Source organism: Lutra lutra, chromosome 16 (assembly GCF_902655055.1).
Source record: "Lutra lutra chromosome 16, mLutLut1.2, whole genome shotgun sequence".
NCBI lineage: Eukaryota > Metazoa > Chordata > Mammalia > Carnivora > Mustelidae > Lutra > Lutra lutra.
This window is the reverse complement of record NC_062293.1, coordinates 50,044,666-50,071,253: the sequence shown is the minus strand read 5'-3', so window position 1 is coordinate 50,071,253 and position 26,588 is coordinate 50,044,666. Positions and strand designations below refer to the sequence as shown.

Genomic DNA, 26,588 nt, shown 5'->3' with positions numbered 1-26,588 from the left:
TTTCTACATAGAAAATTTCCAGCCTTCCGCAAAGCTGTAGGGAGGGCAAAGGACAGGCTTCGACCCACCCCCGCGCTCACCAGTTCATATCTGCTTGAGTTCACGGTTTTTAATCTATTATCTGGAACTAGACAGACACACAGAAACATGAACGTAGAAATATGGACGTACTCTGTCCACAAGGAAATATATTTCTTGAGACTCATCTAGAATGAGCTCTCTCTTTCATATCAATGTATGTAATGAGTTCATATAGGAGTGTATTTATACATGAATGTGTATGTGTGTGTGTGTGTATGTGTGTGCATGTGTGCGTGTGTGTTTCTCCTCCCTAGCTCTGCATTTCCCTCTAGTGTGTCTAGAAGCACTAACACTCTCAGCTAACACCAGCTCGATCCTGGTGTTAGGATCCTCTCCGAGGCGGCTGATTCCAGGCTGACGCAGAAGGCTTCGACAGGCCTGGAACATACTGGTCGAAGGGAAGTGCTCAGAGAATGACGGGCACTTGGCAGAAGGACAAGGAGGCAGCTTGAAAGGGGTCCCATGGGCCAAATCCAGGACGGTTTGAGCATCCCACATCAATCATCGTAGTAATGGATTCGAACCCATTGACGAAAACAGGAAGGCCAAATGTAACCACATTGATATAAACAAAGGAGGAAAAACTCCTTTACAGAAAAAAAAAACAAAAAAACAAAAAACAGCATGCTTTCTTTCACATTGAGCCATCCAGTTCCCATCCAACGCCACGGGGCTCTTCCTTGCTTTGCCTTTCCCGGTTTGTGTCTCCTTTCTTTCCCAGAAAGAACCAGGGTTTGGAGCAAGGCCACCGCATTTATCCACTGATGCTCTTTCCCGTAATACACAGTCATTGCAGAATTGTTACCCTGATACCACGTCCCATGACAAACCTACTAACGAGAGGTCAAGATTTATTGGCAGTTCTTTTTGACCTTAGGATCTCAATCACACGGAGGACATCCAGTGTTTAAACCAGAAGAGGCTCCTTTTGAATTGGGCTTTGAGGGATGCATAGGAGTCTCCTGGGAAGAGAAAGGGGAAGGTCACATATGTGCAGAGGGAAGGGGTATGAAAGAGCAGGGTGGAGCCCAGTGTGTGTTCACAAGGCGAGGGGATAACAGAGGTTGGATCTGGAGAGGAGGGCTGGTGGGTGGGGGTAGTGGCTTGGGAGAGCCTTGAATGTCAGGCAAGGAGCTGGGGTCGGGGAGGTAGGCCCTGGGGAGTCCTGAGAGGCATCAGAGTTCAGAAAACGTGGAGGGCAAGCCGGTGGGGGTGGCTGGGCCCATGAGACTTATTGCCTGAGCTGCCAGGAAGGCTCTCGTTCTCTGCAAACCTCCGTATCTCATCTGTGACATGGGTGGAAGAGGGGACCCACTCCCGGGGCTCCCTGGGGACTCCCCAAGAGTCATACCTGGCCTTTGGGGGTCCGAGGTAGAGGCCTAGCCGCTCACAGGCTCGCCATGCTCCGTGACATGTCAGCTTCCTGTTTCCCCTCCCTCAGGGGCAGCTTCAAAAGCCCAGCACGCTCTCAAAACAAAGGAAGACGGGTCCTTGGGTCCTCGACTGCAGAGGAAGCAGGAAGAGCCCACCCCGCTCAGAGCCCAGCTGCTGGGGCCTGGGGACAGCGGGATGGAGTCCGTGGCCCTGTACAGTTTCCAGGCCACGGAGAGTGATGAGCTCGCCTTCAACAAAGGGGACACGCTCAAGGTAGGGAGACTGGGCTGGGCTGGGCTGAGCTGGGAGGGTGTTAAGAATCAGGGGCCCGGGACACCCTCCCACCCCAGACACCCCAGACAGAGTCCAGCTTCTCCAGGTACTGGCTGTGTGATTCTGGACAAGCTACCTCCTCCCACTGAGCCTCAGTGGCCCCATCTCAGAAATGGGGAGATAACTATGACCCGTCCTTCACGGGCGGGGGCATGTTGTGAGGATTCAAGGAGACATTAGCATGGTGCCTGGCAGGAGTCTGTTCAACCCCAGGCCTCCCGGTTTTCCTGGGAAGAGTTTGAAAAGACAGTTGCAAAGAGGGAGGGAGGGAGGGATAGAAAAGCTTTCAGGATGGGGGCGTCTGGGTGGCTCAGTGGGTTAAAGCCTCTGCCTTCAGCTCAGGTCACAATCCCAGAGTCCTGGGATCGAGCCCCACATCGGGCTCTCTGCTCCGCGGGGAGCCTGCTTCCCCTCTCTCTCTCTGCCTGCCTCTCTCCCTACTTGTGACCTCTGTCTGTCAAGTAAATAAATGAAATCTTTAAAAAAAAAAAAAAAAGCTTTCAGGATGAAGTGTACGCACTCTAGGGGGTCGGGGGGAGATAAAAAGGTAGAGAAGGAGCTTCCCAGCAGCGTGAAGGAAAGGGCAAAGAAAGTCATACCACCAGTTGATTCTGGAACCTTTGTTCTGTCCCCGTGAGACTGAACAGCCTGGGTAGGGGTTCAGGAATGTGATGCTCCACAGGGGGAACCATGTCCACTTATGGAATCCCCTTCCTCTCTCTGCCAGGATGCCAGCACCTATGTCCATGTGAGTGGCTGGCTGGGCCTCCTGGGGACATGTGGTCTGCGGGGGACATGGGTAGCCTTAGCACCAGCACTACCTTGGTCAGGACAGGAGACATCCTGTGAGAGCTGGGTCTAGTTCAGAGACCTCACTGACTACTCTGAGAGCAGTTTTCAGACTCAGATTTGGGGCTCGGTGGGGAGTGGGACAATGAAGAAATAGGAAAGGGGTAGGGGTCGAGCTCCAGCTGGGGCTCAGGGTGACCGCTCAGTGGGAGGCTTGGGGGGATCAGTAGGGGTCCCCCAAGGCAACTGTGTAAAGAATATGACATCTCCACTTCCCTCCCAGATTCCTGCACCCATGCCCCCCCCCCAAGATGAGTCATGTTTCCCACTAACTTTTGGTAAAGCATTAGGCAACTCCCAGCATGTTTGCTTCTAACAGAGGAGCTCGTTAAGGAAGGAGTGAGCTCACGAGGCCTGGAGCACACCACAACACCTGGATGTAAAGCAGGGCCTGGCCCACAGTAGGCTTCTTTTTTTTTTTTTTTTTTTTTTTTTTCTTTTTTTTTTTTTTTTTTTAGAGAAAGAGATCACAAGTAGGCAGAGACGCAGGCAGAGAGAGAGGAGGAAGCAGGCTCCCCGCCGAGCAGAGAGCCCGATGCGGGGCTCGATCCCAGGACCCTGAGATCATGACCTGGGCCGAAGGCAGAGGCTTAACCCACTGAGCCACCCAGGTGCCCCCCACAGTAGGCTTCTAATAAAACATGGGAAATGGGGATGCCTGGGTGGCTCAGTTGGTTGAACATCTGCCTTTGGCTCAGGTAATGATCCCAGGGTCCTGGGATCGAGCCCCGCACTGGGCTCCTTGCTCAGCAGGAAGACTGCTTCCCCCTCTCTACCTGCCCCTCCCCCCCAATCTCTTTCTCTGACAAATAAATAAATAAAATCTTAAATAAAGCAAACAAATGTGGGGAATGTTGCAGAAGAGAAGAAAGGGCGGAATCATTAATGTGTTAGCTGAAATGGGAGCATCCCTCGCAGTGGGATTTGCATCTCATGTCCACAGAGACTGGGGAGGGCTGGGGAGGGGACCCTTTAGGCTCAAAGAATGTTGGAGGAATGCCAGGTGGTGGGAAGACCTGCCTTTTTTTTTTTTTTTTAGATTTTATTTATTCACTTGACAGAGATCACAAGTAGACAGAGAGGCAGGCAGAGAGAGAGGAAGGGAAGCAGGCTCCCCGCTGAGCAGACAGCCCGATGCAGGGCTCGATCCCAGGACCCTGAGATCATGACCCAAGCCAAAGGCAGAGGCTTAACCCACTGAGCCACCCAGGCGCCCCCAGACCTGCCTTTTTCTTCCTTCCCTCCATAAACATTTGTCAAGCTGTTGAGCACGTACCCTGTGCCAGGCGTTGTTCTAAGCACTGAGGCTATAACAAGGAACCAAGTAAAGTCTCTGCCCTCTGGGAGCTGACATTCCAGAGAGTAAGTGATGTAGGGCAGTGATGAATGGACTGAAGAAATCACACAGGGAGATGGGATGAGAGTGACGGTGAGTGGGAGGGGGCAGGGGGACAGGTTCAGATGGGGTGGTCAGGACAGTCTTTTGAAAGAGTTAAGACGTAGGAGCCCCTGGCTGGCTCAGTCAATGGAGCATGAGACTCTTGATCTCAGGGTCATGAATTCGAGCCCTACACTAGGCATAGAGCTTACTTTAAAAAGAGAGAGAGAGAGAGATAACACCTTAGCCGAGCCCTGAAGGATGAGCAGGAATCAGCCATGCAAAGAGCCGGGGGAAGAGAACACCAGGTGCGGGGTGGAAAACAGCTGGTGCAAAGGCCCTGTGGTAGGACCATATTAGTGTGTTTGAAGAGTTGAAAGTTCTGTGGCTAAAGAGCAGTGAGTGAGAACGAGAGGGTAAGGATGATGTTGGGAGGCAGGCAGGCATCAGGGCCTGTGAAAGATTTGTATTTCATTCCAAATTTGAAGTATACTCACTGAAAGTTTTTACTGGAGGAAAAAATGTGATCAGATTTACATTTCCAAAAGATAACAGATTGACAGGAATGGAAGCAGAGAGGGACACTTGCAGTCTACTAGGTAAGAAATGAAGATGGCTAAACTAAGAAAAAAAGTCATGACAAAATATTAATGTCCTTAATATGTAAAGAGCTCTTATAAATCAATAAGAAAATCACAAACAGTGTACTATAAAAGTGGGCAAAGATATGAACGGGGAAATTGCCAAAGAAGCAATGTAAGCAAGTAAGTGCCCAATTTCACCAATAACAAAAACCATGCGACTTAAAGCAAGTAATTGTTTTCCATTTGCCAGATCAGCAAAATTTTATTTTAAAAAGAATCTCCCAGGTTATTGACGGTGTGGGAAAATGTGCACTTTTACAGGGGAGTGGTGGACACGTAAAGTGACACAGTCATTCTGCAGGGAACTTGGGGAACATATAAAAAGCTAAGACTCTCCATGCCCTATGACCCAGAAATTCTGCCTCTGGGAAACTGAGATATGGTCAGAGATGTATGTGTGTTCTCTCACGGGGACTCAGGGAGAACTCAGTGTGTCCGTGGACCTCTGCTAGGGAGTGGCGACTCAGCAAGGAGAAAACGGGCACGGTTACTGCTCAGGAAGCTGAGATTTTGGTGGCAGACGAGGGCCACAAACCAGATTAATAAGTAACATACAGAATTTGTCAGACAGAGACAGTGCACGGGGAAGAATGAAGCAGGCGAGGGGTGGGGAATTGGGTGCAAGTTTGCAGTGTGAAATCAACCTAGACTGCCCACCTAGGGATGGTATCAAATATCGTACAGCCCTGGAAATGCTATTTGGGGAGGGCATTTAATGGCATAAAAAATCTCATGATGCAATGGCAAAAAGCAGAAGGAGGGTCAACTCTACACAGATAATCAATAGGTATTCATTTTGTGGAGGGATGAGTTTTGTGGAAGGAAAATTGCCCATCATGCACTGGATTTGTACCCCCACCCCCAAAAGAGAACTTTCTAGAAAGAAATGATCTGAAAAACTAGCAGTGGTTGGTTTTGGGACGTGAGCCATGAGCTAGTCCCATTTTCTTTTCTTTTCTTTTTTTTTTTTTTTTTTTAAGATTTTATTTATTGGACAGAGAGAGGGCACGAGTGGGGAGGAGAGGGAAAAGCAGGCTCCTTGCTGAGCAGGGAGCCTGATGCTGAGCTCGATCCCAGGACCCAGGGATCATGACCTGAGCCAAAGGCAGAGGCTTAACCTACTGAGCCACCCAGGCACCCCTTGCATTAACTTTTAAATAGACTTTAGTTTTCAGAACAGTTTTAGATTTGAAGAAAAATTAAGGAGATACAGTACAAGGGGATTTGGACCCATCCGTCCCAGTGGGTAACATCTTACACGATGAGCACCCTACCTACCGTTGTTTCGTTAATGGATTGATCTTGATAGATTATTGTTAACTTATGAATGTAATCGGCTTTTGCATTGATTTGATTTATTAAAAAGATTTTATTGATTTATTTGATAGCAGGGAGGCAGGCAGAGAGAGGGGGAAGCAGGCTCCCCGCTGAGCAGAGAGCCGGTTGTGGGGCTTGATCTCAGGACCCTGAGATCATGACCTGAGCTGAAGGCAGAGGCCTAACTCACTGAGCCTCTCAGGTGCTCCTGATTTGATTTTTTTTTAACATCTTGTCTTAAAATATTCTTTATCTTGATGCCTGAGTTTCTTGACGCCCCTTTAAATTTTGTCCCCGAGATGCTTTAGCCACCCCACTCCTGTGAAGCCCTCTTTCTGTATAACAGTAAAAACATGACTGGGATGTCATGCTGTGTCCCCTCTTCTCCCTGGCCAGGCTTCAGCGTGTGGGTCTGCTGGCCCCCCTTTACCTGGCTGGGCTGGGCTGGGCTGGGGTCCGGTGAGGGGTTCCTCCTAGAGCCATCCCACTCACTCTTCCGGCGAGTGTTTCTCATGCACCCCCTGTAGGCCAGACCCTGTCACAGCAGGGCCTGCAGGCAGATCCCAGCCCACCGGAGCCCCTGTGGATCAATAAATCCGAGCTCTGATATTGGAGGAAGTCTAGGTGGCAGGTGCCCCCACTCTGGACAAATGGCCCCCAATGGACATATGGCTCTGGAACAAAGCGTCCTCCCTGTCAGACCAGGGATCTCTGGGGACACAGTACCCCATTGCTCCCAGCTGGAGGAGGGATGTGGCTGGTGGCTTCCCCTCCATCTCTCGGTGGATGACCTGGCCTCCCAGACCCAGACCCCGGGAGCCCACAGCCTCCTTGGCATCTCCAGAGGGAAGGCCAATGGCACCTCTGACCCAGGGCAGTAGACCCTGAGCCCCCTAACCTGCTCCCCGGAGCCCTTCCCACAGTGGTTGATGGCCACCATTGCAGGTGCCAACCCCTGGACTTGTCCTGGCCACGCCCTACCCGTCTCATGCACAGCCCGTCGTTGAGCCCTGTCAGCGACTCTGCTGACACCTCTCCCGACCCTGACCACTTCTCCACACCCCCACCCGCACTGCCTGCCCCTTGGGGTCTCCCCAGCTCCCAGCCAGGCCAGGGCAGAAGCTCCCCACCGCCCCCACTCCCAGCTGTCCCCATTCCCCCACAACAGCCATGACTCAGAGCCCGAGCCTCTCCTGATACCCCTCCATTCCAAGACACTGCTGCATTCAGCATAGGCCATGAATGTGCCCATTTCACAGATGAAGAAACAGAGGGCAGGACTGTGGAAAGAGTCAGAAGGCAACAGAGTAGGGTAGCCCCAGGGTCCCAGGCATCATCCTTGAACTTGGCTTTTGAAGTAAGATCTCTCTCACCTGCTTCCCGAGGCCCACAAGACCTACATCCTCTCACCCTGCCCGCCTTCCTCACTTAACCTTACAGTGCTGCCCTCCCGCCTCAACTCCAGGCACACTGGCCTCCTCTCTGTTCTGAGAACAGCTCCCACCTCAGGACCTTTGTACTGATTGTTGCCTGGCCTTGGATACTGTTCCCCATATCTTCTCACATCCGGTTCTGTCCTATAAATTGGGCCTCAGGTCACACATCAGCTCCTCAGAGAGGACTTTCTTGACCACCCCATCTACCCCCTGTTGACAGTGCCCAGCCCTCAATCAATTTCAGAGCACTTACCACTACATTGAATTACCTGTGAACTGGTTTCCTTCCTTCTTTATTGTCTTCCTTTGCCCACCACCATGGAAGCTCCTTGTTCCCTGCTGTGTCCCTAGGACTTTGCACAGTGTCTGACACACCGTAGGTGCTCAGGGCATAGCTGAGAAGTGAATGCCTTGGGCAGGGAAGGGGAGTATTGGCAGGGGGTAGGACAGCCTCCCTGGTGGAGGGCGTGGTGGGAAAAAAGGCTTGGGGGCAGCCCAAGGTGTGGATTTCGCCCGGGGAGGAGCTGGTCCCTTTCCTTTGTGCAGATTCTCATGTCTCAGAGGGTTTTATAGCTTTTGAACCTTGTGAACATTAACAATTCAGCTCCTGGGGCACCTGGGTGGCTCAGTTGGTTAAGCATCTCCCTTCAGCTCAGGTCACGATCCTAGAGTTCAGGGATCGAGCCCCACCTTGGGCTTTGCTCCACAGGTGGTCTGCTTCTCCCTCTCCCTCTTCCTGCCACTCCCTCCGCTTGTTCTCTCTTTCTCTCTGTCAAATAAATATCATCTTTTTTTTTTAAAAGATTTTATTTCTTTATTTGACAGAGAGATCACAAGCAGGCAGAGAGGCAGGCAGATAGAGAGGAGGAAGCAGGCTCCCTGCTGAGCAGAGAGCCCGATGCGGAGCTCGATCCCAGGACTCCGAGATCATGACCTGAGCCGAAGGCAGCGGCTTAACCCACTGAGCCACCCAGGCGCCCTATATTATCTTTAAAAAAAAGAAAAAGAATTCCGTTCATGTGACCAATGAGAACATTTCTGGGTCCTCGGATCGGGATGGCAGGAAAACAAAACAAAATAAAACAAAACAAAGATTCTATTTGAGATAGGACATTCACACGGCCACCGGACTTTGTAGTTCCAAGACACTGCTGCATTCAGCATAGGCCATGAATGTGCCCATTTCACAGATGAAGAAACAGAGGGCAGGACTGTGGAAAGAGTCAGAAGGCAACAGAGTAGGGTAGCCCCAGGGTCCCAGGCATCATCCTTGAACTTGTGTCCATGGAAGGCAGCTGACAGGTTTTAAGCGTCCTATTAAGTCGGAGAATTGTTTTGTTTTGTTTTCAGCAAAAGTTGTCCTGAGTAAGCCACCTGTTTCCGTCCACCCCCTCAGGGCTGTTGACCTTGCCCAGGCTGCACAGTCAGGAAGGAAGGAGCTCAACGGGGCCTGGCAGACAGACAAGGGGGTGCCTGTCTGCAAGGCCTGGGCCCAAGGCAACAACTCTCAGCTCTTCCCGGCAAAATCGAACTAAGTTGATGGCTTTGCATCAGCCTGCCCCTGGGCCTTTGCTCCTCCAATGCCCTCTCCTTGGGATGCTGTTGTATATCTGATTTTTTTTTTCTTTCCCTCAACAAATACCCACTAGGATTGTGCCAGTGTTGGCACCTGCTCTAAGACCGACAGGACAGATGCTCCCCTGGCCTCGGGTCTGGACACAAGTGGGGAGTGGAGTGGGGTTAAAATTCCATGGGCCATGGTCTCCCCTAGAGCAGCTGAGTCAAGAAACCCAGACCCCAGGCTTCTGGCTTGCTGTACAGACTCTGCCTCCTCTGGGCCTCACGAGCCTCATCTGCAGCCTTGGTGATGAACTGTCCCATGTGGGAGGCTGGCCCAGGGGAAGGAGGAAGGAGCCCCAGGGTTCATGCTGTACCCACTCCTCAGGCCCGGCCCGTTCCTCCCTGTGGCCGCTTGGTCGCTCAGCCACGGCAACACTCACCCCCACTGGGCTGTTTCAGTTCCTCTTGCCCACCTGTGGGGCTGCAGAGGCCTCACGCCATGGACAAGGGGCCCATGTGACTTGAGCAGGCCGGGCTGCAGCCTCATCATAGCCCAGAGGCCTCCCTTGTCTGCTCACTGGTGCCTGAAGCCCCACCGACCCGAAATGACGCCCGTGAACTCAGATTATAGGGGCTGTTTAAGGGCAAGTGACCCCTGGTGAACCATCAGGAGGAGCCGAGCTCAGGCTGGGACTCCCCAACCTCCCGGGGGACCTCAGACCACGCTCAGTGCGTGGCATACAGAGGCTGTGGCGTCCCCATGCTCAGGGGGACAGCTCAGGAACTGAGGCACTGTGGGGTGCCTGCCCCCAACACTGCATGGTCTGCCAGGGCTCTGGGGGGACAGATCCTGAGAGTCCAGCTCCAGCCCCCCCAAAGTTCAACCCACTGACCCACACTCTGGGTCCCCAACTGTCCAGCCTGGGGAGTCTGTGATCCTCCTGGGGACAGGCCTGTGACATCAGACTCGGCCCTTGTGAGCCTGGGCAGGTCCCCAGCCCTCCTCTGTGAAATGGGTCCTGGGACCCCCTACCTGGGGTCTCTGAACAACAGGACCTCAGCAGGTGGCAGCTGCCCGAGTGACAGTGTCTCTACTGCCCGCAGATCCTGAACATGGAAGATGACCAGAACTGGTATAAGGCTGAGCTCCGAGGCGCTGAGGGCTTTATTCCCAAGAATTACATCCGCGTCAAGCCTCACCCGTGAGTGGCTATATCTCTATCCTAAGGGCTCCCCCACTCCAACCCCTGCAACCAGTGTCCCCACCTGGCCTGGCCCAGGCTGAGCCAAGCTGCCTGAAAAGCTCGGTCCTGGTGCACCCCTTAGGCATGGGGACTCCTCGCCCCTCTTCCACTCATCTGCCTGGAGCTCCCTGTCTTTACCCTGAGCAGGGGCAGAGGACAAAGATGGGAGTACCAGATGGTGGCAGAGTCAGGGCCGGTCCAGGCCACAACCCTGAGGATCTGCGACACCGGAGAACATCCAAGAGGGTCCTGGAGGGACAGGGCCCCTGGCTCTGGGCTGGCTGGGCCGCTGGCTGCAGTGTGGTCACTCTGGGCCTCAGTTTCCCTATGTGTAACACAAGGAGGGCCGAGGCTTCAATCTGCAGAGGATTCTAGAGCTCTAAGAGGCTGGCTCAGCCTGTGTGAGGATGAGTGAGGGGGACAAGGGAGGAGCGACAGGGGTCGGGCAAGGGAGGGAAGCAGATCCTGTAGGTCCTGCCTTTGGGGTTTGGAGGGGAGCTGAACACTAGCTGAGCAGACCAATGCCCTGGGACTGAGGCAGAGTGGGAGTCATGTGTGGGGCCTAGGGAAGCCCCCATCAGGATCACAGCAGGTGGCATCCCAGCCCGCCTCTCTGGGAATGGCTGAGGCAGAGCCCAGTCCCAGAACAGGCCCCAGTGGCCAAGAACCTATGGAAAAACCAACTAGATCTTCTTGAGATGCTGACGGAGGTAGTCTCTTACTCAGTCATTCATCAAACACTAGCCACCGCCCTGGGTGGGGGGGTTGCCCGGGTGATGCTGGAGACACAGGAGAAGCGGCTGGAGTTGGAACAGCCCTATCCCGGGGGAAAGACGGGATATAAAGAAAGTACAAGACGGGAACACAGTCAACCCTGAGGTCACTGGGGAAGGGTTCTCAGAAGAGGTAGCACCGAATGAGGTTTTGAAGGGTGCGTAGGAGTTAGCTAGGTAGAAAAGGAGAAAGGCATTCCTAGGAGAGGAGACAGGGAGGACGGTGAGGGCAAACCCATGGCAGTGGGACCACCAGGAAGGACTCAAATGGCAGGCCTGGGGTGGTGGGGAGTGCAGAGATGGCTGAGCGGGGGAGGGACTCAGTTGAATGTGGACCATGACCCCGCCACGCGGCTGGAGCGGACCGGCCAGAGACCACGAGATGTGTGCTGGGGGGTGGGGGGGTGGGGGGGTGGGGGGGACCTGGACTGAACTTTCCAGATGGTGGCCTCGAGCCCCCACTCTCAGTGGGGGGGTGGGGGGGTGGAGACAAGAGGCGCAGTGCCTGGGCGGGCCTGGGGGGTGTTTCCTCTTCATCTGTCTTCGAGTTATTTCCAAAGCCGCCCCCGCCTCCAGCTTCCTGTACTGGGGAAACCCCATCCCACCCGGGTCCCCGCTACGCCCCCGCTGGGGCTCCAGGCATTTCGGGCCTCGCACACAGAGGCCGCCGCCCCTAGCCGGTGCGCTGGGCTGCAGCTCCCAGATCTAGGAGGCCCGCTACGCCAAGTGACAGGGTCAGGGGTCTGCCCCTTTGGCCTTTTACAGCCTTTCTGTCAATAAAGGGAGGGCGCGATCGGAGGGACACGGAGAGATGCCAGGAGCCCCTGGGAACAACCACAGGCGGAGTGACCCCTCGCAGTCCCGCGGGGTGGGGGGGGGCGGTGTCAGGAAGACCTGATATTTCCAGGGGCAGGAAGTGTCCCGGCCAAAGCCGGAAGCCCAGAAGTCCCAAAGCTGCTGGGAAGCCTTGAGCAGATGTCAGCACAAGGCCAGGACTTGGGCGCTGCTGGGGGTTGAGTCGAGACTCCACCCATAGGAAGCCGTGGAGGGTCCCAGTGTCCGATCTCTTGGGGGTCCCTGGGATATGTTCTGGTCACTGGTGTCTGGGACAGAGCAGGGACAGAGCTCAGGCCCCGGACCCACCCATCAGAGGCCATGCCTGGGTGCCTTGTCCGCTAACCTCAGCTCCTGTCGGGGCCCGGAAATAGCGAGGGGGATATCCAGCTTAGCATCTGACTCAGCCCATCAGGCCCCAGGGTGTGGGGTTGTGGGGGGAGAGCCGGGGTCCCAGAAGGCCTTACTTGGCCTACATCAGCCCCGCTCCTTCCCTGAGGACTCACTGTCTCCCCTGTCTGGCCAGGGAACCAGGTGCCCCAGAGACACCCACCCAACTGTGCGCCAGTGGGCGGCAGGGAGGGCTTCCCAGAAGAAGGGCATGGTTCACTGGGCCTGGGCGTTAGAGTAGAAGTTTGCCAGGGAGGGCCTGAGGGAGTGCTGTGGGAGAAGGGGTGTGAGATAGTTCATGAGGGTCCCCAGTTTCCCAGGGGCCCTTGCAAGCTGGGTGCCACCATCACTATCTCATGGACAAGGAGACAGGCACAGAGAGGTTGAATAGCTCTTCCAGGCACACACAGCTGGCAAGAGTCTGCATGGGATTTGCAGCCCTGTGCTGTGGGTCCCCACCGCCCCCCCAGGTTGTGCCCACCAGACATGGGGAGGGGGTAGCCCTGGGGGAGGGCCTGAGGCTAGGGACCGGCTGGGCAACCTTTTGGGGGATCCCTGCCCTTCTCCGGGCCTCAGTTTCCACATCAGGGAAATGGGGGAGGATACGAGGTGGCCCTAAGAAGAGTTGGCACTGGCATGTCGGAGAGAGCCAGGGTTCAGGGGGCTTCTGGACATGTTGCTCCTGCTCTCTGTCCTTCAAGCCACCTGAGGACCAGCCCTGCCTTGTTCCGATGGGGGCAGGGCTGGCCGCCTCAGAGGGTGTGGTTGCAGAAGCCTTTGAGGGTGACGGGCGCCCACACACTGACGCCTCCTGTGGGGTTTTGTGGGTTCTTTGGAGACACCCAGGCCCTCAGGAAACGCCCACTTGGGGCCCCACTGGGGCCCTGCTCCTGTGTCCTGCTGGGGGCTCCCGGGTGGAGGAGCTCCCTTCCCCCGGCCCCCAGCTCAGCCTCTGTCCTAGAAGCCTCCATCCCAGCCTCCCGAACTCTAGGGACCTGGACTGAACTTTCCAGATGGTGGCCTCGAGCCCCCACTCTCAGCAACCGTCTTTTACCACCACTCCTCCCAGGAAATCCATCATGAAACGGGCTCCGGGGTCCCCACATCTGGGTGTCAGCTCCCCAGAACCAGGCCTTGAGACACAGTGTGAGGACAAGGACTTCATTTTGGAGTGGGAAGTGACCTGGGAAGGAGCTGGCCATTAGGGGTGTGTTAACAGGACGCCTGCTGCTGGCGGCGACAGGCACCGGGGATGGCGGGGAGAGAGCGCAGTCTCCCCAGAATGTTCCATCCTGGACAGGGGAGCTGAATGTTTACCCACCTGCGCCCTTCCTCCCCTCCCCCCTCGGTCATCACTTGACAGTGTTCTGGGGGCTCAGCCCCCCCTGAGCACAGGCCTTTGTTAGTTGCCAGAAAAAAGCCCCAGGACAGAATCCCAGCATCCTCCTTTGGCAGGTGACATGGTGGGGAGTGGGGACAGGGCAAGACACCACGGGGTGTTCCCTGCACCTGCCGCCCCTGCCCTGGGCTTCAAGGGCTCAGCAACATCCTGAGACAACAGGAAAAAAGTCCCACCTCACATCCGCCCCCGGTGCCAAGCTCAGACGCAGGAAACATTTGCTGAACGAGGGAAAGGAAACCTTACAAGGAACAGAGTCTCTAGACCCCGCCCCTGCTTGGCCATGGTGCCCCCATGTGACACTGACTGCTCTGGGCCTCAGTTTCCCCATCTGCACAATAAAGGGTCCAGTCAGAGACCACCTGGACTCTGTGAGGGGCGGCAAGACCCACAGAGGCTGGGGGGTTGCCTGGGCCACACAGCAAGATGGGCAGGACTGGCAGAGAAGCGGAGTCCCGGCCTTTCGTCCCCGGTCACGGGGCAGGGGGTGGACAGTGTGGGGTCTTACAAGACTCTAAGCATATGCCAGGCACTTCTGCATTCCCAGTTCTGTGTGGTCATCCAGATAAGGGACTTGTACCTGGGAGAAAAAAAATCCAGGTGGCCTCCGTTTGTGCATCCGTGAAATGGGTGCAGGGTGAGATCCTTCCTCATCAGACCAAAGCTGCTATTGCTTTTGTCATCCATTTTTATGTTTGTTTGTTTGTTTGTCTTTCCACTTTTAAGAATGTATCATCTAAAACAGAAGAGCTCAGCTGGGGCTGGCTGGGTGGAGGTTCACTAAGGTTTGATTTCTCTCTTTTCCTAAGGGGATGTTTGCCTGGCGTGGTGGGAAAGGCTTGGGCTTGGGAGCCAAAATGCTGGGATTGGGTCCCAGGTCCTGCCTGCGGCAGCGTGTAACCTTGGGCCTGTTGCTTTGCATGTCTTTGCCTCAGCTTCCTCATCTGTGAAATGGGTGCAATCATCCCTCTTGTGTCTCGGCACTGCTGTGAAGATCAGCCCCGTCGGTTACCTGGCACACGGAGAAGTGGGCAGCCTGGCCTTCCCACTGCCCTCACCCGTCCCCTCTCTCTGCAGGTGGTACTCGGGCAGGATTTCCCGGCAGCTGGCTGAAGAGATTCTGATGAAGCGGAACCACCTGGGAGCCTTTCTGATCCGGGAGAGTGAGAGCTCCCCAGGGGAGTTCTCGGTCTCTGTGAAGTGAGTTCTGATCCCTGGGGGAGTGCAGAGGAGGGTGGGCAGGGAGGCGGCATTGGAGCTCAGCATGGAAGCACAGGACGTGGGCTCCCAGACAGTGGTGCAGGGAGTGGCATCCTTGGAGGAGGGGCAGCCGGAGCCTAGAAGCAGGTCGGGGAATGACATGCACCCCAGGGGGGTGGAAAGCAGGCTTGGGTCCACTTCGAGGTCTCAGGTGCCAGCATGAAGGGTCTGGCTGGTATTCTATGAACAGTGAGGAGCCATCGAGTACTCATCCTGAGGAGAGGAAGAAGGATGCCGGGGTTTGAGGTGACAGGAGCAACTGAGGGCAGGAGAGTACCAGACCCGCAGGGCAGGGGTCCAGGATGTGCTGCAGTCGGGGTCAGGGTCCCGCCGCATGGTGCCATAAATGGACTTAGGCACCCAGGCTGCTTGGGCCTGTATTCTCGTTCTGCCACTTCCTGGCTGTGTGACCTTGGGCAAGTCACTTAACCTCTCTGGGCCTGTTTCCTCTGATGTGAAATGAGTCATGACAAGGAATACATGAGTCAATGTATATATTTTTTAAGTCAATAGATGTAGAGTGATGAGAATAATGCCCGGTTTTGAAGCGGGGTGGCCGTGCTGGAAGGGTGTGGCTTTGTGATGGGCAGCCCCTCGAGCATGATGTGGCAGCCTCTGGGCGGTGCGGAACCAAACCTAAAGGCCTTTAGGGAAATGGAGGAACCCAGGCTGGAAAGTAGAAAACAGGAATTGGGAGTCAGAGGGGAAGGGGTTTGGTCTCTGTCTTTCCTGTTCTCAGTGCCTGGAATAGTAGGGTGTAGGGACAGAAATTCACGGATTATTTACTAAGCTTCATGTCATGGGCCAGCCTATTCTAGAGGCTGGGGAAATGCAGTGACAATTGCCCTTATGAATTTCTGCCCTAGTGGGGGAGACAGACAGTGAACAAGGCATCCAGCAGGAGTCAAGGTGGTCAGAGATGGTCGCTCTGAGGAGATGGCCTTTGAACAAAGATCTGAACCTGGAAGCAGAGGCTGCCCAGGTCTCTGGGAATGAGGATCTGGAAGGAGAGACTTCTAGGCAGACGGAACAGCAAATGCAAAGGCCCTGGGGTCTGCAGGATGCACTGGGGGTGCGTTGGCATCCACAGGAGGTAGCGTAATTGGAGCAGAGAAGTTGTGTGGAGAGAGGTAGGGGATCCTGACAAGGAGGTGGAGTTTTTCTTCCAAGCAATAGGGATCCACGGAGGGTCTGGAGCAGGGGGAGATGTGACTGGCTTCCATTTCTCAGCAGATCCCTCTGGCTGCTGTGAGGAGGAGGGATGGTTGGCCAGTGAGGAGCCAGGCAGGAGGTGATGATATCTCGGACTCTGGTGGGGGCTGAAGGCATGAAAAGTAGCCAGATCAGGGAGTGCCGTGGATCTCTGATGTCAGGGCCGACGTCCATACCAACAGTTAGGGTTTCCCTGGGCAGTGGGCACAGAGCCTGCACAAAGGAGGCACTCACTGTCACAGACAGCAGTCTTGGGGTGGCAGGCTTGCAGCTGGAAGGAGGCACAGGTGCTTGACTCTGGAGCTTGACGGTGTGGCCGCTCAGAGTCCATTTCCTAGGATGGAGTTGGTCCACAGCCGATGGCTTGATTGTCCAGAGGATAAATGAACACAAGACCCCTTTGATGGTTAATGCAGGGGCTGGGGGTGAGGAGGTAGGTCAGTGCCTTCCAGGCTCTTCCGGACCCTGGGGTGAGCTCTGTGACGGGTGTGATGTGCGCTGGTCCTTTTCTATTTCTGATGGTAGAGTGCGATCTGCATACCAGAGGGTCCTGTAGTGGTGAGCTCCCTGTCTGGGCCTGGGGCACCCATGTAGAGCAGACTGCTGTGGTCAGGAAAGCTGGTGGTGGGCGGGGGGGAGGTTGTAAAAATGATCCAACATCATGAGAGGTCACCGCACCTACCTGATGCTCTCCAAACTCTGCATACAGCTGTGGGCTCTTTTCTCTTCCCTCCCCCAACGCCCACTTCGGGGAACAGGCTGGTTACCCTAGGGGATGGGAATGGCTCTGGCCCTACTTTAGCCTGTATTTTCCCATCTTAAAAATGGGAGTATCGTCAGTGTGCACGAGTGTGGGAGATGCTGTGAGTTCTTGGTCCTGACCCCACCCCGCCCATGGTTGTGGACACCTGGAGTAACTTCCTTCCCCTCTTCCCCCTCCCCGTCACCTTCCCACCTCCACAGCCCAGCCCCCACTTCCCTCTTGGGTCCCTGCAAAAGCAGGAAATGGCAATTTTACATGTGCTGGCTGTCCAAGCGCCTGGTGGTCTGGGAATGGAGCCCACCAGGTGGGCTGGGCCAGCTCTGGGTTCTTCCAGGAATCCAAAGTCCAAGATCACCCAGCAAAGAGGGGCACAGGGGAGTCACTGGGATAGCTTCTGCAGCCCTAGCTGAGGGGAGGTGGTGGCCCTCCCAACCAGCCCCCAACAGCCCCCCATTCCCCTCCCTCCTCTGCTAACAGGTCCCGATGCCTGAACTTCCAGCATTAAGGCCCTGTGCCTGCAGCCCCGCCCGTGCACACGCACAGCTTCCGACCCAAACATCTCAACCTACTGTGTGTGTGTGTGTGTGTGTGTGTGTGTGTGTGTGTGTGAGTGAGCGCCACAGAACAGAACCGGGAAAGGAGTCAAACCAAGTGTGGTGGAAGAGTAGACATGGCCTGGCCCAGGGTCTCCACAATGAATGAATAAATAAGGGGAATTCAGTGACAGGGGACACCGACACCTGGCGAAGGAGGCGACATCTGAGCTGGGCCCTGAAGCCTGAGTAGGAGTTTGGTGCACAAAGATTGGAGACGGAATGCAGGCACAGGGACCAACATGGGCAAAGGTCTGGAGTTGGGACAGTGGGGGGTGGTTTGGATAGCAACAAGTTTGACCAGGAGGGGCGACAGGCCTTCATAGGATGCAGTGAGCGTTGGGGAGCAGGGGAGCCAGCACCAATGTCCTGGGAAGAGGTCTGCTCATGTCCTTCAGAGAAATACTGGTTCATGCCCCTTGGTGCCTCCCCCAAGGTATCCTGCCTGGCCAAGCCCCCAGCCAAGGTCAGAACCGGCAAGAGCTTCCTGGCCTCAGCTAGCTGTAGTTTGTGCACAGCGCCACCAGGTGGCAGCCTCCACCGTTGGTTTCGTCCCAGTGGAGCCAGGGCTCCTACCTAGGTCCTGCTCCCATTCTTGGTCCATTGTCTCTCACGAGGGTGTTTCAGTGGCCCTTGGAAGATCACTGGGCAGGGATTAGAGTAGGAAACAGACCCAGAGGGCGTATATGGCTATGAGTGTAGGCTTTTGAGCAAGAATCTCAGCTCTGATACCTCCTACCTGCCTAACCCTGGGCAAATTTACCTTCTGAGCCTCAGTTTCCTCATCTACAAAATGGACATCCGTGTCAAGTGCTTAGCATGCCGCCTAGCACATGGTAAGTGCTCTGAAAATGCCAAGTGATAGTAGTTATCATTATATTTCCCTGTAAGGGCCACACAGTGCCTCCCAGCCCCCTGTCCCACAAATCCAGGGCTCTTCTGAAACGGGCAGTGACACAGAGTGGCAGGGGACCCAGTTCTTGTCCTGACTTTACTCAGAACTTGCTGCAAGGCAGATCCTGGCTTTCTTTTGGCAGTAATGTTTTCATCCACAATGTGGAGACAGTTACCCCAGGTGTCACAAAGTCCAGGGACCCAGTGGCCATCCAGAAAAGTGACAGCTGTGCAGATTCATGTGTGAGAAGATTTCCGCCCTCACTGACTTGGCTTTTGGGGACTCTGACCCCACAACACATGGCATCTCCTGCATGCTCATGCCAAGCCCCATAAGGCTGTCAGAGGTGGGGTTTAGGGGCCTCGGACTGCCTCATGGAAGATAGTGGCCACGCTGGCTGCCTTTTACGTGGTTACAGAGGGCTCTATCCTCTCCAGCTGCAGGGGCACATCTGAGCGCACAGCCAGCAGACCGGGGACCAAGGCTGGGGCACAGTGCCTGGGCTGTGTGACTTTTGCCCCATGCTTCCATCCAGATTCTTCTGCTGTGAATGGCGGCTGGTTCCCCAGTGCCTTTCAGGCCAGAGGTGCCCTGAAGTCAATGCATGTGTGTTTGCTTTGGCCACAGAGTACCTACCGCGCACCAGACCTTGTCCCAGGTGCTGTAGATACAGCCATGAACAAAATAAGACCAAGCTCCCTGTCCTTTAAACACTCGTTTCCACTGGGGTGACAGACAAGAAACAATTAGCAGATTATAGGAAATCTTGGGAGATGATAAAGGCTCTTGGGGAAATGAAGCAGGACAGAGAAAGTGACAGAAGGTGGAGGGCGTTCCATTAGGCAGGCAGACGCCGAGAGGGAGAGGAAGCCATCCCCAGAAGCCTGGGTGGCAGGAAGCTATAGCTCAGAGAGGTGCAGTAACTTACCCAAGGTCACACAGCAAGGAAGAACAGAGCAAGGGCCCATGACCTTCTGTGCCTGGGCAGACCTCTTCTACCTTCCATCCTCGTTTCCTGAGTCCTGACGACCCATGGGTCCCTGCCAAGGTCACTGTGATCCTATTCACACCTGCTGTACTCCTAAGTATCCCTTCCCCCCCACTCCAGCCGTTGTCACAGTTGGGAAAGCAAAGGTTAAAAGGGCCATGCCTCGTGGAGATCACCCCGTGGACAGTTAGCACACAGGCCTCCGCCCAGGAGGGCCCACCATAGGCCCTAGCTGGGGCAGTCCTGGGCCTCCTGACCTTACCCCAGCCTTCTTTATCCTCCCTGCCCTGTCACTGTCCCCTTAGCTGCTGTGGCCGTCGCCACCAGGCCAGAAAAACCTGCTGGGCAGGACAGGCTGCTGCTAGCATTGGGCCTCAATTGGTCCTTGAGGGACAGCCCAGAGGCCAGGCCCATCCCCTCTGCCCCTGGGTAGGTGGCTGTGGGGGTCACACACAGAGACAAACACACCCATGGCTGTGAAGAAAGGGACCCACAGATGTTGTCATTGTGGCAGAGCAGAGAGAGAAGGACCCCCCAACACACACACACACACACACACTCAGACACATGCACACAGGCCAGGACACACACATGAACCTCCCAGGCACTGGCCCGCTGTCAGGGACTAGCTCCCCTCTCCTGGCCTTGCCCAGGCTTCGACCCCTATCCTGGCTGCCCTTTCCTTCTCCAGCTCAGGAGGGCTCACCCAGCAGGGTGTCAAGGGTCATCTGGACACAGATATGGGTCCCACTCTGTGCCCTGTAGCTCCCCAGGGCCTGGGGGTGAGGGTTTGAGGTCTGGAGAGCCCACAGAGGGTCTAAGGGGCTCTCAGACCACCTGCCTTGAAGGATGGCTAAGGCCAAGACCAGGCAGAGTGAAGGGACAGCGCTCCTGGGAAAATCACAAGTACGGTCCCCATGAGGCCGCACATCAGCTGGCTGGAGGTGGGTGGCTGCCCCAGATGCTGAGTCCTTAGGGTCGTCCATGGAGATGGCCCTGCTTGGCCTCAGACAGGTGCGGTCACTGATCAGAAGGGGCCCCGCCCAGGTTCCACGCAGAGCAGCATCCCCAGCATGGCCGATCCTGGCTGTGGGCAGGCCTCTCTCCTCTCTGGGCCCCGCTCTCCTCACTGTAGGACAGGATGATGGGACCAGGTGGGAGAAGGGACAAGACCTGCCGTTTAGAGCACTGATATTTACCACACACAGGCAAGGGGCCTGGACCATGCAAGCTTCTCCAATGTGAGAATTCTCCAATTCTCAAATTGGAAGGTTCTAGAAGTCCTGGGTCCCTTGCTCCTTCCCTGCCTCATCTCCGGTTCTCTACTCGCTGATTCTCCTGTGCGAGGGAATACTTCATTCTGGCTCACTTTCCAGGTGGTAACTTGGGGGTTGAGATCTCCTTCACAAACCTACAACGCATCTCTCTGCCCCTTTACCCGAAGGGGAGGGGCTGCCCATGCCCCAGGCTCCTCCCTGGGGACTGCCTGGAGTCAGAGCCTTCTGCCTCTGCACTGGATGGCTGAGACGCGGAGTCCTTGGGGTCCCTGGTTTCCTGGCTTCTCACTTGCACAGCCTTTAGTTGAGAGACACTCCTCCCTGTGCACCCGCGCCAAAGTCTAGGGGCTGGGGCCGCCCTGATCTTGCTGGGACAGGGCACCCAGGAGCCATTGGGCTCAGAGGTGCCTCAAGGAAAGTGAGTGACCTCTGGGAGGCTGTGGCAGGCCAGACAGGGCAGGAAGCACCCTCCGCCTGCCTGCCCTAGTTCCGTCCCAGGAACACAGACCTGCGTGTCCCCTGGCTCACAGCAGCAGCCGCTTAGTCACCTGGGAACAATGCTTGCTGACAGCACTTGAGTGGCTTTGTCTCAGGTTTGGGATCTTTTCTCCACTTGGTCCCAGAGCCTCCTGGGGTCGGGGAACTGGCTCCCTTTGGAGCTAAGCTGCCCTGAGATCTGGATCTGTCTTAGAGGGTCAGATCTATTTCAGAACCCCTGGAGGGCTGGATCACAGCTCAGAGCAAACAGGAGAGGGTTTTCAGGAACAAACCACCCTGATGAGCACTTAAAGCCTTGGGCCATGACTCTGCATTCCCTAAGTCCAGCCTTTCCCACCTGGGCTAGACCCTCAGGGCCTAGTCCTGCCTCCCTACCTTTTCCGTGCAAGCCATTAAGAGAAGTGGGTTGGAAGGAGAAGGCTGTATGAGGGTCTGAGAAACCCAAGAAGACCTCTGCCTCTGAGTTGGGCCATTTTACCTGGGCTTTGAAGTATGAGTAGGAGTTTAACTGGAGAAGAATTTAGAGAGAATCATGTATGCAAAGGCCTGGATAAGGGATATGTTTAAGTGCAGAGAGAGGGGTTCTATGTGGTTTGGACCCCTTAACATGGGAACCCGGGCTGAGAGCAAACCCTAGCTTATAAAACAAGATTTAAACTTAGAACCCAGGAGGTGCTTTTGCCTTTTTACTATCAAGTCTCCACACCACTGTTTGGTTCTCACTTAGTCTTTCACAGAATGAGAGCACAGCCTGTGGCTCAGGTGGCCAAGGGGCCAGCGCATGCCCAGTGGCCCGCCTGTGACCCCAGCACACATGCGTTGCCACGCCCACTAGCCCCAGGCTTCCTGGGCTCTCAGCTCCCTAAACCAGCTTCTTCCTACTGGGAGCTGGGTGTTCTCCCTGCAGCTGCCCGCAGCTCCCCCTCACTCCCTCCTTGGGCAGGTGAGGACACTGAGGCCCAGGTGAGCTGACCAGAGACAGGAAGAATGGTTGTGATTTGACCAGGCACAGAGGCTGAGAGAGGGAAGGGCTCCTGGGGACCACAGCCCAGGGAGTAGTCCTGGACTTGGGATGACAAGGTCTGGCACATTATCAATACCACAATTGGAATAATTATTCTTCCTATTGTTATACGGTGAGAACAGGGGAGTGTGCTAGAATGATACTTGACATGAGGCCCCAGTTCTGGCTTTGCTGCCATGTGACCCTGGGAAGGTCATGGTTTGCACTTGGAATGTCAGTTTCCCCACTGTACAAAGGCCCCGATTTGCACCTCCTGGGCCATGCTGTGGGCCCCGGCTACTTCCGGAGCAGTGAGGGGAATCATAGTGGTTTGTGCTGCCCTTTGTCAGAACCCATGCCGGCACCACCTCCGGTCCCAATCCATCGTGGCCTGTCCTGGCATGGGACATGAGGCATGTGGGAAGAGAGTGTATGAAGTGTATGAAGGAAATGAGGCTGGGCATGTAACCGGAGCCAGATCTTGAGTCCGAGGTGTTAAGATTTTATCCGGAGAGCAATGGGGAGCCATAGCTGGTTCTTGAGGTAGGGGGCAGGAAGAGACATGAAGCACCCAATACACGGGCAGGCTTTGTCTGAGTCAGGATGGCCTTAGGACTCATTCCTCAGGGGCGACTGGGAGGCCCGGGAGAGGGATGGGGAGAATGTCATGGCTGGGGGAGAGGAGGAACTGTCTGACCACCTCCTTCTCAGAGGAACCCATTTAGAGCCGTCAATCAACCATAAGCAGCATTTTCTGAACACTTATCTGGAAGGGAGTCACTACCATTATGAAGAAGCTGAGGTTTAGAGAAGTTCAGTGATTTGCCCAAGGTCGCACAGCGGCCAAGGGGTCTGTTCCAGCGCCCACACCCGTAATTCCACACCCCACCGCCGAGGGGGAGTCACCAGGTCTCCCATCCAGGCCAGGTCAGCGGGCCCGGGCCCTGTCCCTTCTCCCACCCGCAGGTGGCACCGGGAGCCAGAGCGGCCAGCTTCCCGGTGAGGGTGAGGAGGGAGGCCCGGAGCGGGGGGCGGGGGGCGGGGAGTGCTGTGCGAGCAGGGACAGCCCCCCACCCTCCCGGCGACCCGGCTCAGGCGGCGCCTCTCCCCCAGCTACGGCGACCAGGTGCAGCATTTCAAGGTGCTACGCGAGGCCTCTGGGAAGTACTTCCTGTGGGAAGAGAAGTTCAACTCCCTGAACGAGCTGGTGGATTTCTACCGCACCACCACCATCGCCAAGCAGCGCCAGGTCTTCCTGCGGGACGAGGAGACCCCGCTCAAGGTAGGCGGGCGGGAGGCTCCGCGGGAGCGGAGACACCTGCTGGGGCGGGGCGTGGGCGTGGCCTCCCTTCCTTCCCTGCAGCCCCGTGTCGGGAGAGGGGGCCAGCCCAGACTCTGAAGTCCTATCCTGGGGGCGCCGCGGGAGGACAAGCAAGGGTGGAAACGCAGAGTGAAAGGGAAGGAGCAGAATGGACATTGCAGGGGGCACCCCGTGTCTGGCTTGTGCTCAGGTACCGGCGCCGTGCGTGGTCACAGGTCCTTCGTGCCTTCTGAATGCACGGGGGTACTGACACCCTGCCGACCCTCCTGAGTCCGCTGGGGGTCTCATCGTCGCCATTGTACGATTGAAGAAACTGAGGCTCACCCAGGACCACCTGTGGGGTTGGCTCCGTCCCAGTTTCTGCCCCCAGGAGCCGGGCTTGGGTGGGGTTGGGGGCAGTGTGAGGAGAGTTCGTGGGCGACGTGCTGGCCGGGCTCAAGGTGTGATTAGAATGATGACAGCAGCCAACGGGGTTATTAGCCCCGACAAGTGCTGTTTTCTTCGGGAGGGGGATGTCGGCAAGGCCTGGGGCTAGAGGTCAGGACCCTAGGACTGCCCACATGAGCTTGGGCTCTGCAGAGGGTCCAGAGTGCAAATCCTGGGGAGGGGATGCAGGGCTGCCCCAGAGAGGCTCTAGTCCTGCCTGTTCCTAGACCCCCAGCACGTGTGGCCTCGGGGTCAGTTCAGTCCTCAACTGGGCCTCAGTTTCCCCACTGTCCAATATAATGAGCCCTAGGATCTCATGTGCCAGGAGAGTCAAAGCATGCCTTGGGAGACCCCCCCATTAATGCCCTCTCTGTGCCCCCAGCATGTTTGGCCTCCTCAGCCCATGGGGGCTGGGTTAGCTGTGAGCTCGCGGTCTTAGCAAACTGTTCCCCTGCTAGGTCTCTGTCCCCGATCTCCATCTTCTCCCCTCCACTGCCTGGGCCAGATCTGCCCCTGGAGAATGTGACAGAGTCCGATAGACCTGGCCAGGGGCAGGGGGCCGGCGTGGGGGTGGGGGAGGCGGCTCTGCCTGAGGGCTCCCCACGCCCACTGCTTTCCTCCAGCCTAGGCTCTGGGGTCACCCACCCTGTGGGATCACTCCAGAACTGGCTCAGTCCCCTAGGACCCATGCTACCGCCTCCTCCTTCCTGGGCAGAGAACCGCTCATTAGAGCCCGTCTGCTGATCCTATCACCCATCCTGGATAAGATTCCACAGGCTCAGGACAGAGATCCTGGTGGGACAGGCAGGGCGGGGACACTGACTGGGTGTAATCGTCATGGCGCCAGGCCGACGTGCCTGCAGAGAGCTTTGTCCCGCTGCTATTTGCAGTTTGGGGAAACTGAGTCCTACAAGGGCAGAGTCTTATCCCAGGTCGCCTTGGGGTGTAGATAGGGCAAGAACCCAGGCCTGAGAGCTGGGAGCAGCTGTGGGCGACATGCTCTCCCAAAGCCCGGTGAAGGGCAACAGCAGTCAACTCCGTTCTCAGCTGCCGGCACTTTAGAGTTTGTAGGGCCTGCTCCTGGGACCAGACAGTCCTGGGGCTCCATGCAGACACAGTCTCTGCGCTGCAGACATTCAGGGACAGGCAGCTGGGGGCTCATGGGGTTGGGGGGCCATCTATCTGGATCTGGAGTGAGAAGCGAATTCAAGTTCAATTCTGCCCTCCCCCACCTGAAGCCAATCACTTCTCTTATTGGGGCCTCCTGAAAATTCCCCACTAACCACCTCCTCCCCACACAGGCCCCCCAGGCCTGCTTTGCCCAGGCCCAGTTTGACTTCTCGGCCCAGGACTCCTCACAGCTCAGCTTCCACCGTGGGGACATCATCGAGGTCCTGGAGCACCTTGACCCCCACTGGTGGCGGGGCCGGTTGTGCGGACGCATTGGGTTCTTCCCTCGGAGCTACGTCCAGCCGGTGCAGCTGTGACCAGGTTGCGGCCCGGGGACGGGAGCTGAGCCTGCAGTCCATCCATCCACGAGACACTGAGCTCTGGAGAGAAGACGTGGACGCCCCGTCCCTGGGTCCCACGGGGCTCAGCCGAGGGTCTTGGACCAGAACGTGGGCCTCGTCACTGCCGGGCCCGGGCGCCTGCTGCTTTGCACAAACTGGGACAGGCCCCAGGGCCCAAGAGCCACTGTGAAATTCGGTGCCCACCAGACAAGGCGAGCTCCCAGGGCTTCCCACTGGCCTCTTCCCATTGGCCACCAGCTGCAGGGTGCCCTGGGGCAGGGGCACAGAAGCCCCCCAACCTCCCACCATCAATGGCCCCAAACTCAGGGAGACTTGAGGACTCCTATGTTGCAGGAATTTGGGGGCTCTGCCCAAGGAACCATGCATATGCTGGATGGGTTCAAATTGGGTTGACCATCTGCTGGGCCTGCCTGCCCCCCCAAAATGGCCCTTGAGGGGTGCTGGCTACTGGGAAACTGGCTTAGTGAGGAGGGATAGGACAGGGGCTGCACACCTGTTAATCTGGACTGATGGAATGACAACAGGTGGAGACTGACTTCTCGGCAGCCCCATGAAACTTGGGGCTCCACTTGGGTGTCCCACACCCCTGCCCCACTGTGGACACTTGGTAGAGGCACTGCAGGCCCACAGGAAGTGTGCAGTGATGGACACGGAGGGAGCTGCTCCTCTCCTGCAGCCCCGACACGACGGACAAGCTTCACGGGGCAGGCCTGGGGCGCGGACCCTCGGAGGACCTGCCGCCCTGGCTCTTGTTCACCTGGGTCCAAGTTCTGCACAGACTGGGGCCCTGGAACTTAGGGAAACCACAGGCCACAGGTGGGAAACCACAGGTGGGATGTCAGGGCCGAGGCTGGACTGGGAGTTCTCACATCTGGAGTGGTTCCCTGGCTTGAGGAAAGGCAGGATGTCCCGTCCACACAGAACGTGCAACCAGCAGCAGGAGCGAAGGCCACCTGCCTGGGGTCTCGGCACCTTTGGGACTCAGAAAGCGCTTTGGATGCCAGGCTGGTGGTGGAAGGGGCAGTGAGAGGGGAGGGAGGGAGAAGTAGATCTCATGGCAGCAGGGAGCAGGGGGGATGGGGGCAAGAGCCCAGGGAGGGGGCCGTAGGCTCATCCTCTGCCCTGGGCTGGCCAGCGACCAAGTCGATCAAGTCCGGAGCTGCTCCTGATCCGGGCCCGTGTTTTCAAAATAAAAACAGTAAAATGAG

At 56.4% G+C, this 26,588-nt stretch overlaps 1 protein-coding gene and 1 long non-coding RNA gene across 2 annotated transcripts; one reads left to right on the top strand and one right to left on the bottom strand.

Annotated features, from left to right (window-relative positions):
- Positions 1-687: 687 nt before the first annotated feature.
- Positions 688-1,539, bottom strand: LOC125086925 (uncharacterized). Its single transcript, XR_007123303.1, has 2 exons — positions 1,433-1,539; positions 688-1,043 (listed from the first exon to the last, which is right to left on the bottom strand). It is a non-coding gene; the product is annotated as an uncharacterized LOC125086925 (long non-coding RNA).
- On the top strand, positions 1,513-26,588 carry GRAP (GRB2 related adaptor protein). Its single transcript, XM_047706591.1, has 5 exons — positions 1,513-1,728; positions 10,077-10,174; positions 14,690-14,812; positions 23,215-23,383; positions 25,150-26,588. The coding sequence occupies exons 1-5, from the start codon at positions 1,651-1,653 to the stop codon at positions 25,333-25,335; spliced, it is 654 nt and encodes a 217-aa protein (XP_047562547.1). The 5' UTR covers positions 1,513-1,650; the 3' UTR covers positions 25,336-26,588.